Here is a 13,050-nt window from a genome sequence, read left to right on the forward strand (position 1 = left end):
CCTACCTCCTTAATACTTCATTTTAACTGCGTTAAAAAATTTCTACACCTACCGAAAACTACCAAAAACATCTGAAACTCCTATCGAAAACTACCGATAAAATGTTGGTGCTCCTACCGAAAACCGCCAAAATTATCTGTCCACACTGCTATCAACTGTCAACCAGATGACGTATAAATAAATACATACACACACACATCCATTCCACCGAGCGTGTGCCTGCGATACAAACAACTGTGTGTGCGATTGCTATCGAGCCAAAAAGAAGTGGAGAAGAAGCCCTGTCACACACTTTTCTACGCTCAACAAACGTTTTTGTGCTCTTTGGCGTGTACATACTTTGACTGTTTTGTATTAAAAAATGGCGATGGTTCGCAATAGTGCGTGAACTTTTCGTCCTCTCCAAAGGTTTGCCCTCCTAAAAGGAACGATTCCGCAGTGTGTTTATCGTCAGCGAAGGGGGGGAACATCTTTGCGGTTCGTTCGTTTGTGTGGTGCCGTTCGATATATCGTTGCAGTGTTTTGAGAAGGGTGGACCTGCTGCCTAGTGTGTGTGTGTGCGTGTGTAAGTGTATGTTTTTTTTGTTGTTTGCCTTTTCATCGCATTGGAAAATACTCAGCTCAAAGGTCGAAAATCTGTGCTTCCGCAGCATTGTTGCACCACTGTAATTGTGATTCAACGAAATACTGTGTCCTGTGTGGTGCACGAAGCAGCCGTGTGCTTTATTAGCGACAGGGCTGTAAACGACGAGACGGTAAACGAAGGAAAAGTGAAAAACAGTTGGGGCGGAATGGATCGATTGGAAATTGAAAAAGTTTAATGAAGCCGCAGTACGATTTGGCATCATAGCAAAGAAAGAACAGCAGCAACAACAGCAACAATAACTATTGACACAACTTCCTGCGAGCGGGTGAGGCCCATTGCTCCAAAGTAGGCCGAAGTAATTGGTGTACAGTGGAAAAAAGTATACCCCCCCAGTACTTTCGACGAAACAAAACTACCAACTCAAGCACCCCCTAAACTGCGCGTACAATCTTCAAGTGGCCGTAAAAGCGATGTATGAACATTGTTTTTAAGTTTTCAGTTCCCAGTACCGCGACAAAGCCGCAGCACCAACCCCGAACACCGAAATAGCAAAATTAGTCCACGGCCGAAACCGAGCGATTCCTGTGTCCAGTGCGTCGATAGCATCAAACAAACAGGGCATTAGTCATCTGGTGTACGATAAATGGAGAATCCAGCGGATGAGGACAGTGGGAGGAACTGTAGCGGGAAAACATACTGATACAAAGGTACAGCATTTGTTATTTCGCCTTAATTTTTAGTTTCTTGTTTTATTTCACCTTCTTCCTTTGCGATGGAAACAGGCAAGGATATTTGGATGCAGCACAACTTGTGCACAATACACGCGATGATACAGTGATAGAAATTGTTATAGGCGCTTAAATTTTCATCATGTAAATTGTCAAATCGCATTGTTATTATTATTATTATAATTCGTAATACAGGCGGTCCCCGAGATACACGGTACCTCTTATACGCGGATTCGGAGATAAGCGGTTTTCCAAATTTGACAGTTCTTTGAGCAAATTGTACTGATTTGACACATCCATTGTGAAATACCAAATAATTTCCGTATTGAACGAATGTAAAATACTATTTAAAAAGGTTTACAATTGTTCAATTCAGTAGAAACATATCAAATAATTAATTTGGTGGCGAAAACCAGCCCCTACTTGCAAAATTGCACGAAAATTAGTGATATTTTGGCTGGAAATCACGAGATTCGACTTACGCGGAAATTCGAGATTCGCGGTATTTTGCGGTCGTTTTCGGTCCCCATTAACCGTGTATCTTCGGGACCGCCTGTATGTTGCAATATAAATTCTTGGCTTAATTCGTTGTGTTAATAGCTAATAATTGTCACCAATTTTTACATCGTTGTCAATTGTGTTTTCAAAATTTTCAAGCAAATGAAAATCTAAACGTTTGCCGCTCCTTTTTAGTTCTTCACAAGCCGTGCAAAATGTTCACGTTTTCTGGCATCCTTGCAGCACCAATCTAGTGATGGGTAGAGTAGGCAAAATCCGGAGTTGACTCCGATCCGACTCCGATAATTTCGAAACCGACTCTGGAAGTTAGGTCCGCTCAGCATTATCCGGAGTCATTCAGAATCGTTCAAAGTCGGAGTCGTTCAAATTCGGAGTCGTCTGGAGTCGTGCGGAGTTGTTAGGAGCTATTTGGAGTCGTTCGGAGTTGTTTGGAATATTCCGGAGTTGTTCGGAATCGGTTGATGTCATCCGGAATCGATTGGAGCCGTCCGGTGCAATGTGCTTGTGATTAGGAATTTTATATCGTTGTGGTATTTTCTTTTACTTTGCGCGTGCACTTCGTAAACGGGCCTTTGTGTCGAAGTTTGACTTGGACCGACTCCGGAAGACTCCCCGCAGAAGTAGTGGTTCGCGTTTTGCCGGAGTCGGAATCGGACTAACCGGAGACGGATCGGAGTCATGGGTGCGCTCCAAAGAGCACATCTCTAAACCAATTACGTGCCGACCACAGTTTCTGCAATGGAACCCTTCGTTTTAGTAATTATATTTGTTTGTTGGTCCAACGCAACGCAATTGCCACTAGTTAATTTGGCTTGGCTACAGGAATACATAACAAAAATTCTGGTTAATTTATAGGGGAAAGTGGGGCAAAATGGGCATGTTAAGCAGATTACTGAATATTCCTTTGAATATGCCACAACACACAAATTATTCTTACATTATTACATGCCTTTATCATTTATCTATTGTTAAAAATTGCCGAGAAATTTATTCTCGTCCTATCTTTTGTCTTGCTGTTCAGAAAAGCCCTTAAAATTCTTAATGTTATCAAAATCAAACAGTTTTTAAACGTTTTTAATCGAATCTTTTGAATCTGTGCCGGTTACCATTACAGTCATTATCCGATATACGCTATCGTACGGTACCGAGCGCAATAGCGTATCTCGAGTTTTCGCGTATAGCGGATTCCTATGGAAAAATATGTAATACTACCGATCCGAGGATTGAAAAATATCGCCACAGAGTTTTGCATTATAGTTTTTTGTTATAAAACAGGTATCTTTTGCATAAATTTAATACAATATGCATTAAGAACATTAAGGAAATTCAAAATGAGCATAAAATATTTCAAAGAATTAAAATATTTGCAAAAAACACATGGAGGTACAAAGGCAGTCACGTCAATATGCTACTAAATCTTATTTTGCATTTTACTTGGTTATTTATTATTCTTCTTCTTCTACTTCTTTTGGGCCCAACAACTGTTGTCGGTCAATGCCTACCTGTACCACTTGTGGGGATGGCTTTCAGTGACTTTTGGATTACCCCCTAGAGCAAGGATAGTTAGTCGTATGGCGGCACGGTCTATTTGGAGTTTGAACCCATGACGGGCATGTTGTTACGTCGTACGAGTTGACAATTGTACCACTAGAATTGTTATTAAAGGGTTATAAAACTTACATGCTGTTTATAGAACACTCCAATGAATACATTTTGAGCATTGGAATGCATCTTTGTAGTGAAATAATGCTTAAATAGAAGATGCCCATTTTGTCCCGCTTTCCCCTACTCAATTCAAGCTGCACATAATTTTTGAATTTTATTTTTATTCCATCATTTTAAATAAATAATGCTATAGGAAAAATCCTATTATGTAAACATTCCGTAGGAACCAACATTCTGGCATATGTTTTGGTGTTCTGTTAGTTTATTTTAGCCTACACTAATAGGTAATGTTAATAAAATGGTAAAATTGAATGTTCTGTTAAAAAGCCATTAAAATATGTCAGCAATTTTTTTAAATTGATTACTCCGTTAGTTATTTATTATTTGGAATAAAAAAATGGACCAAAAATGACAAAAATATTATGGTGTGCTTATTGGATTTGCTACCACTGTATATATTTATCTATATATTTATATATATATATATTTCATTTATATATTTTAGGGATTTATCTTGTTGGTTTAGGCAGTCACGCTTGAAACTGCCTAAGCATGATATGAAGAATAAAATACAAAAAATGCTTATCAATTCAATTAGATTTTGATGACAAAATGCACGATTCTAGTAACACACAAGAATAACTGAACAGTCCTACTATCCCCTAATGTATGCTTTTCTAAATTTTGATTTATAAATCGAACGCCGATATGTATATCACTCTAGCTAATGTATATTAATCTGATTGTGTTTACCTTTTTTCCCGTACTGCTTACAGAACCACACAATGGTGCACAGTGGTGCGATAGTACCGCACTATCTGCTGCGACCATCATCTTCTGCCGCTGTCGCCGCAGCTGCAAGCGTTGCCACCGTACTGCTGGACCATCAGAGCAGCAGCAGTCCGTCGATAACAAAATCCGCTAGGCTACTACTGCCTGTAAAACCGTGCGTGCATTTGCCGTCAACCGTACCGCCGCAGCCTTCTGAGCGAGCGCTGGTTGCTGCGCCTCGATTGCTATCGTCATCGTGTTTGTCGCCCAACGTGTGGCTGTCGCAGCCAAAGTCTATGTCAATTTTAATCGTCCTGAAAGGAGGACAGTCGACACAGCGATACAGCAGAGAAGAAGCCACCCGGAAGAAGGGTAGACTCATTTACGAAGCCCACAGTCCCTATCGATCAGCAGCAGCAGTGCGAAAGGTACCGTCAACGTCGAAGATCGATCGTAGGCAGCAGAACTATTGGTGCACCAGGCTATTGGAAAGCCCGAACGAGATAGTAAAGTGCACCGCTGTCTCGATGTACTAGAATTGCTGAGTCGCAGTTCCCGTAGTAACGACATCGCGGCGTTAGTCGTGTGTTATTCACTAATAACAGCAGCAAGTGTGTTCCGTGTGTGATTTGCCATTATCAACAGGAAAACGGTGTAGCATCTTGTATCGTCTTAGTCCCACCCATCTCATTCCTATCGTTCTATAAACACTCCTTGATGTGTATATCATAATTTTAGGGCAGAAAAAGGATTTAGAAAAGTAAACGCACCAGTACGTATAGAGTGCGAACAAAAGGGTCGAAGGGCAATTCGGTGGCAGAAGACACTATTGGTCCTGCTCGAGACGAAGCAAACGACAACCGGCGACTTGTTTGAGATTTGACAGCCACTCGCATCATCCCGGTTGGAAGCAATCAGAGGGCGACCGATTTCAACGATCGCTTCTGAAAGCGCACCAGCGATGATGTACTATGGCAAGGACAGCAGTGGCGGTGGTATCTCGGAGCTGGACACGATAGCGAATGTGATCGGTCTGAAGGGTGTCGGTACGTCGTCGCTGCGCACGTTCGTCGAGATGTGGTACCACATCTTTCTGTGGGCCCTCTTCTCGTCCATTTTCGTGCACACGTGCGCGGCGGTCATTGCGTTCGTGACGCTGCGCAAGCACAAGTTCGGGCGCTTCTTTTCCATCTTCATCTTTGTGATGGGCGTCCTGTCGCCGGCGACCGGTGGCGTCGTCAACAGTACCGTCATTGCCTTTGTACACCGAGCCTCCAACTTTCAGATGTCGCCGATCGCGGCCATGATCTGGGGCGTCGGGCAGACCATCGTGTCCGCCTGCTTTGGGTTTACGCGCATCCTGGCCACACTGTAAGGGACCGACCGCCATCAACCTGCTGGCCAACCTGCCTATCCATTTGTCTCTCCCCCCCCCCCTCCCCTTTATTCTCCCCTTCCCTTCCCTCATTTTTTCTTTCCTCCATCCGGGGTCGGAAATTACCCTTTCAACAAACTACTCATCCACTGCTACACCTGTCCTGTACACACTTACACACTGGTGTAATGACCCGTGCGGAGGGTGGGTTCATCCTCGTCGGAAGACTGGTATTTTGCTGCAAGCCATGTTGGTATGAATGTGATATTGAACGCGTTTTGGGAGGGGAAAATTCGCGATAAAAAGGAAAGGCACGAATACGTTGGCTTTTTTTTCATTTTGTTATTCCTATTCCGTCAGTTGGTTAGAGTACCAGCGGTGGTGGCGGTAGAAATCAAAATTTCTCTAAGGTATAAGAGGGGCACCAATGATTTTTTGAAACGTAGGTGTAGCCTGTAAACAGTAATGCATAACATATAGGCGGTAGGGAAGAAATAATGGGAAAAAGGAAACTTAACCTCCCCACTGATAGTAAAGACAGAAACGAAACACATCACAACACATCAAATCACATCACGCCAAAGGGAAAACGCAAAGGCGCGTGCAATTGACGCATTTGTTGACCGCGCTGAGCTTAGGAAAATTGAAAATGGAACAGAACGTGAGGACGATACAAAAAAAATAGCGCAACATACGTCACTGTTGCCCCGCCAGCCGTTCATAACACGTGAGACCAGGAGCGGAAGCTTCTTTGCGGAAAGCGGAAGTTTCATTTCGTATCTTGTGTCTGAGTTTGTGTTCTCTTCATAGCATTAGGTGAAATTCTAAAACAGCTAATTCCAGCGTAATGGCACACCGATTGCATATGAAAGGAGATCCACTACCAATTAGGCAATAGTTTAATGGAAGTAGAGTCGTCCCCGTTAGTTGTACAGAAGAATGGCGTAAGCTAATAAATCAATGAAAAGGAGGCGTTTAGCCACATGAACCACTCACGCGCTCCGCCGTAGTTAGTTCAGCGGCCGTAGTTAGTTCAGCGGCCGTAGTTAAGTTGAACGTTTCGCGGATAATTCCACGCGTATTCCAAACGGTCGCTTAGTGCGTCGCGTAACAACATGTGATTTTCATCCGATGGCACGATCGGGGTGGAGGCAAACAAAGATAAGCCGCGAACAAACCGTTTTCACAACGCCCAGACCGTGCGTGTGTGAGTGTGTGGAAGAAGGCATATGGGACGGAAGACCGACAAATAAGGGAAAAGGATGAACCCAGCTTGTGTATCTAATGAATGTCCATTTGTGTCCGAGTGAATGTGTGCGCGCGCGCGTGTGTGTGTGTATGCTTTGAAAGCGGCTTCGGACTAGCGAAATCAATAATGAATAGCCACAATTACTATAGTAATCCATGATATGAAACGAATCGAGTAATAGTGATCCAAGTGTATCGTAAGTCAAACCTGCTAGATATATAACTATCAATCATGTACGCGGAGAGGAGATGAAGGAAACAAAAGAAAACAAACGAACGAACGCTACGACTAGCATGCACCAAGGGCCGTTGTATTGTAAGGAAATGTTATTTTAAACCCACACACATTCTCGGTGGCTACCTTTGAGAAAATTGTGAATTGATCAAAGCAAGAGGAACAAAACCAAGGCAGCAGCAAGGCCGTCAAATTCCTACTACCAAAGATGAAAGTAAAACTGGAACACAAACACACTAAACATCACTACAGGCTGGGCCATTTGATTATGCCAGGAAAGGTTTGACTACACTGCAGGACAGGGAACGCTGCGGCGAACGAAGAACATGGCAAATGCAGCGCAGCCATAACACGTGCTGGATGGCTTCAGCCATTGAAATGATTAGTAGCAATATAATTAGCATCAGCGATTGGTAGCCGAACATGCGTAGAGAATGATGCAGCGGGAACTTTTTATTTTACTTTATTTTGCTGATTATCTTTTATGTTTATTCCATACCGAAGGAACGATTGTTTTGTATATTTTGTTCGTTGCGTTTATTATGTATGTGCTGAGAGGGAAAGGAATAGTTTGACTAGGCTTTAGAGATAAAAAAAAGGGTTTTATTTTAATTTTAAAAGCTGTGTTTGCGTCAAGTTTGATTTTATCCATTTTTGCATGAGATTTACGGCCGACGGTGTTAGACTTAAAGTTTTAAGCGATTATCAGCAGGGCAGCATGTAAGCTGCACTAGCGTAAATATGGAAATAAACTGAATCAATTCAAGAACAATAAGGTACATGATGAATTGTTGTTATTTTATTATTGATTTAAAACTTTGGAAGTATTGTTTGCTCTCTGCAAATTAACGGTAAAATTAACAAATACAGCCTGAACCCACTGGTTGAACTTCGATTGAATCCTGCCAACAATGTGCTTGTACACAAAGGCTGGCATGTGCTATGTGCTTTTTAGTTGGCACGTTTTTTCCCCACATTTTTTTTAAATTTTTTTCTCTACAAGCCATGAGATTGTTGGGATTTTTTTCAAAAATATGATTTTCAGTACAAACGCATGCTTTTTAACTATCAGCAAACTATCGAGCGTTCAACTAAAAAGCATGCGAACTAAAAAAGCGTTCAACTGAATTCTCACTGTATTGCCGCCGAAAGGTCCTATAACTTCAAGTTCGCAAACTTTGAGCTCGCCCGCTACGCGCTGTGGATATCTTTGTGTACACACCTTATGCTGCTGGCGAAAACATATGTTGGGGCGAAATTTGGTAAACGTCAAACGATCCAATCGTAAACAACGCGCACGTGCATTCGGGAAACGATTTTCAGAAACATTTCGTCGATCAGACAGTAAAAACTAAATCAAAATGTATCTGATGTACGATTTAAATGAAAATGGCGAAAGGGTTTACACCCTGAAGGTAAGAGGAAAGAGCGTTATTCTTTGAGACCGGTCTTTTTAACCGTTTCCCTGCTCTTGCAGAAAAACAACGCAGAAGGCAAGCCGACCCAATCAGCGCATCCGGCAAGATTTTCTCCAGAGGACAAGTACTCTCGCTACCGTATCATCATTAAGAAGCGTTTTGGATTGCTGCTGACGCAGAAGCCCGAGCCCGTGTACTGATCGGCTGAATCGTTCAAAATTCCACTCTACCGTTTAAAAATAAAGCTCCGAATTTAAGATGTAACTTCCTACCGTTTATTGCGTGTCCGTTTCTATCGCTTCGATTTACTTCAGCTTTCGACTCAAACCGACCGTATAATCATACAGCTTCGTGTTGGTAAACTCGCCCCGCATATCCAGCATGTAAAACAGTGCCCTGTTCTTGATCTTCACCGGTACCGTGACACGTGCTGCCTCGCGGGACTCCTGCGCGGAAACGTACTTCAGCGGCACGTCCATGATTCGGTTGGTCCCGAACGGAGCATATGTAACGACGCTCACCTTGTCGCCACCTTTGCGCAACACCAAATATCGTACGGATCGCAACGTGAACATCCACGAAGCGAACAGCACTCCGTATCCTAGAAGAGAACCCCCCACATTGGCGTGAATTATAGACCTTTTTTAATTTGTTTTTCGAGCATCACTCACCTATGAAGAAGCACATAATCGCTATGCCATTGCGGTATTTATTTTCTCCCAAATTTACCCTTTTGTACCATGGCAGCTCCTCTTTGCCATCTTCCTGCACGGGGGCATCCTTCAGTGTGGTGTAGGAAAAGTGGCACAGATAGCCCCAGAACAGAAATTGGGACACGGCAAAGATGTTCAACACTTTGAAGAATCGCGGATTTTCGTACTTAAACAGCATCACATCCTTGGGAACTTTGGTGTTCACATCGTACACGCGGTTTGCCGGTGCTTGGGTCGACTGCCCCCGCTGTACGGTCGAACGGATCACACTCCCGCAGGACGGTAACGGGTTCCTAGAGTAGCTAGAATCAAAGTCGGCTTACCCAGGTGACCATTGAGCGAGGACAGCAACCGTAAAATCATGTTTTGAACGATTGTTGTTGCTTTTCGCGCGAATAAATTATTAGTTATCTAACTGCATTATGAAGCGGCGAAGTTTGTTTATATTTACACTAGGAATATCCCCTCCAATCATATGGGACTAAAAATGGCCATCAACGTGACATTTATGAAAACAGAATTTCATATTTTTTTCATCAAACTATAGAAAATAGTTTTATTAGTGTGCTTTGAAAGTAACACAAATAAATATTGATTAAAACACGAGATACATCGGTCTAGAGATAACATCTTTTAGCGTCAAATTTATTTGTTTTATGAAAAGTATTCAATTACATTAGCTTTGAAATGGATCAAAAGAATGCATAATTATGCTACTCTATGACTCAAAGGATTGCTAGAATTTCATAGAGAGTAATTAAGAGGCAATAGATAAAATGAGCTCAAAAAATGACATTTGCGATTGACATCAAAACAGATAGTGTGGAGTGCGCCAATGATCTGATTATAATCACAACATGCACTTTGCGATAAATTATATTATTTTTATAATTCATGAATACTATCATTTTGCTTTTGCTATATAATGCGCAAAATGCTACATAACCTTTCTCATTCCCTGCATAGTTTACATTCTTATTATTATTTTTCTGGAGGTGGTGTATTTTCTTACTAAAACAATGATATTGTAGCAGCAAGTTGACATATTAGCTCTGAAAACAGTGTATGGCTGCTATGAAATGTTATAGGACATGATGATCATTCGGTAGAAATGGTTTTTATCGGATAGTATACTACCAGCTAAACAATTGAGTAAACAAAGGTGATCACTAAATGAAACAAAATTCTAAAAAAAAAAAACACACACACACTTTTCGCGGAGAGAGCGCAACTGCGAAAGAGAAATATAGATGGCTAGAGAGAGAGCGTCATTGCTAGAACTGTCAAACTTATAGGCGCCTTTGTGAGAGAGACAGAGAGAAAGAGAGCAAAGCAAGTTGTGAAAAATATTTCACTATCACTTTTCGTTAGTGTTTGTGTAGCCTTTGTGCAGTGAGGACGTGTATTTAGTGCTTCTTAGTGCTCCCGTGGTCCTTATTAAGGTTTCACATGAAACAATTTCTCCTACACAGTAAGTAGTTGGTAATAAGTTCATTATATGTTTACATTACACAATAACAATTGTTATTAATAGTATTTCTTATTCCTATTCGGCACTTTTAGTAACGTTTTATAGTTAATTTTTTGTAATAGATATATTAAAACATTTATTACTTATCATACAAATCAAATGCTGAATTCTCATTATTCTAATGTTCAACTATAAAGGTCAGTCCTGTGTTGACATTATAAAAGTCGACCACAATTCTCCTTTAACTAATCTATCGTCATTAGTTGACAATAACAACATTACATTGCTCCGAACGACATAAGGAACTCCATACGAGTGCCCGTGTACGCTTATATAAGGTTCACCTCATATAACTTTTGTATGATAATATGCCTGTACAACACAACACACCGAGAATAGCAGTCGGTAATAGCGCATGAGTGTGTGCGTGTAGCGAAATCGCACACACAGCAAAGCTACCGACGCGCAAACATGTCTCTCTTGTGGTGTGACGGTGCTAGTGTTGGTGGTAAGCGTGCTTCACGGAGGCACAGCAAACCCGGCCAGTAACAGCCGCTTGCGATCTGTTCGTTCACGCTGTAGCACCTTTTCGCCAATCAGTCCATGCACATGGTGAAGGAGGATTATAGTTTCGCTATTTTTTGCCAAAATATCACTGTGAACGATGTATGAGCAAGGGTTGTCTGATACGACTTTTGTTTGCAATGATAGTTATGTCGGGTATTCTCCCCGCAATCAATCCCAAAACCTCGAATGGTTGAAATAAAATTCTACCCGTAACCAATTTCATCATTGTTTATCATGGTGGTGGACGGATAGTTGTATCTTTCTCTTACGAAATGGTAGTAGTATTGCTACCTTAATTTCATGTTGATATCTTGAACTCTTTTGGAAATGGTCTCAAGCAGGTCTTTCAGCTTGATAACTTCTTCTTCTTCTTTTAGTTGTATGTTTTTCTGCTTTCGTTCACTGCTCTCTGAGCAAGAGGCACATGTTCATTTAGCCTAGAGGCTTTTATTCCTGTTGGCCGAATGTTTAATCTCGCAAAAATTTTGTCTTTTCAAAACAGAAAGATGTTAATAATTAATTTTGCAATCAAATCAAAAATTAGAAACAAATAATCATCTAACAAACACAACTGCAACACAACAACAAGAGCAACAATAACGAAACATAAGTATTGCTCTCGCTGTACATCCCTAGAGAATGCAATACTTTTCTCGCGATGTACGGATTGATTACGTTGACGTCGTTGTGTGGACACAAATGGAAGATTTACACACACACATTCACGTTTCTTAGCAGAACTGCTCAAATGACTTTTTTTCGACGAAAAGTATTGCATGACATGAATATAGCAATAGAGGAATATATATCGAAACGATCGCAAAATATATGTAGCGAAGCCAATTCTTCAAAATAGGTTAAAATGGAACTCGCTCTTCATAGTTGATATTCCAATGGAAGCGGCGTATTCGTTGTATAAGTGTTGTTAGGTCTATATCAAGAACGGGTGTAGTTTCAGCTATGGGGCTATATTGGTCTTAACTAACCATTGAAGGGCGTTGGCGATTGGTTACTCTTGACATAAATTGACACATGATATCTACCAGCCGAAAGTGTTTTCCTCTGGCCTTGTACATGACATCAAAAGTAAATGTTACAACTTGATCATCTCTTTCACAGCGTACTTTGGGCGGTCAAGAAAGATTTCGCATACTTTTGAGATGATGATAGCAGCAGAGCGTATTAGCCGCAGCACGTAGGCTGTGACATTATAGTATTTGTGTAATGTATTCGCCACTGTAGAGCGTTCAATGAATTGTCCATAGCAATGTAGGGTGCGTTTTCGCAAACATCTGCAAACTTCTCATGGATTTCTCTGATGTTTTGTTGTTCGTCCTATTTTCGATGCCGGCACAGGTGCCCCTCTTTGCTCCAGAGATCGTCATCGGTACTAGCATTTGTAAAAGATCGTTTTGTTGCATGGAAATGATATACAAGGTATTCTAGCAACGACAGCTTTGCCAACCAGATCGAATCGGTGCGGTTCTATTCCCTGAGTGCCTAAAATGTCAAGATATCCGACAAGTTCTGTTCTGCTTTGTATGGACTTTAGCGAAAACGTATCATTGCCTCGAGCTAGAGAAAGAGCGTGGGTATCTACCGATCATTCTCATTGAGCAGTTGATCGAGCTACATTTAGAATCCTAGTAGTAGCTTTTATGGGTAGGTGCGGTGGAATCCATTCTACATCGAAATGTACTTAGAGAAGGTGAAGAGAGGGAGCGAGAGAGGGCGAGTGAAATGAGGAAACAGGA

General features: G+C 41.5%; 3 protein-coding genes across 6 annotated transcripts; 2 read left to right on the forward strand and 1 right to left on the reverse strand.

The window, feature by feature from the left end:
- The first annotated feature begins 224 nt into the window (after positions 1–224).
- Positions 225–7,899, forward strand: LOC121602978 (transmembrane protein 170B-like). 4 transcript variants are annotated; one of them, XR_006006545.1, is made up of 3 exons: positions 232–1,293; positions 4,275–4,933; positions 5,008–5,227. XR_006006545.1 is itself a non-coding variant. In XM_041931723.1 (3 exons), the coding sequence occupies exons 2-3, from the start codon at positions 1,246–1,248 to the stop codon at positions 4,803–4,805; spliced, it is 579 nt and encodes a 192-aa protein (XP_041787657.1). In that variant the 5' UTR covers positions 232–565; positions 651–1,245; the 3' UTR covers positions 4,806–5,227. The 4 variants fall into 4 exon arrangements, 3 of the variants coding, with proteins under 3 accessions (XP_041787658.1, XP_041787657.1, XP_041787656.1); XM_041931723.1 differs by having other exon boundaries at positions 232–565; positions 651–1,293; positions 4,275–5,227; XM_041931724.1 differs by having other exon boundaries at positions 225–1,293; positions 4,275–7,899.
- Positions 7,900–8,400: 501 nt separating this feature from the next.
- On the forward strand, positions 8,401–8,809 carry LOC121602976 (H/ACA ribonucleoprotein complex subunit 3-like). The gene is made up of 2 exons (XM_041931720.1): positions 8,401–8,542; positions 8,605–8,809. Exons 1-2 carry the CDS (start codon positions 8,489–8,491, stop codon positions 8,743–8,745), a joined length of 195 nt encoding a protein of 64 aa, XP_041787654.1. The 5' UTR covers positions 8,401–8,488; the 3' UTR covers positions 8,746–8,809.
- On the reverse strand, positions 8,798–9,576 carry LOC121602981 (transmembrane protein 223-like; the record flags this gene model as incomplete). Its single annotated transcript, XM_041931726.1, has 2 exons — positions 8,798–9,146; positions 9,217–9,576. Coding segments are annotated over 2 exons (656 nt in total), but the record flags the coding sequence as incomplete, so codon positions are not given.
- Between the last annotated feature and the right edge of the window lie 3,474 nt (positions 9,577–13,050).

The sequence above is a fragment of the Anopheles merus genome, unplaced genomic scaffold, assembly GCF_017562075.2.
Source record: "Anopheles merus strain MAF unplaced genomic scaffold, AmerM5.1 LNR4000746, whole genome shotgun sequence".
Classification (NCBI taxonomy): domain Eukaryota; kingdom Metazoa; phylum Arthropoda; class Insecta; order Diptera; family Culicidae; genus Anopheles; species Anopheles merus.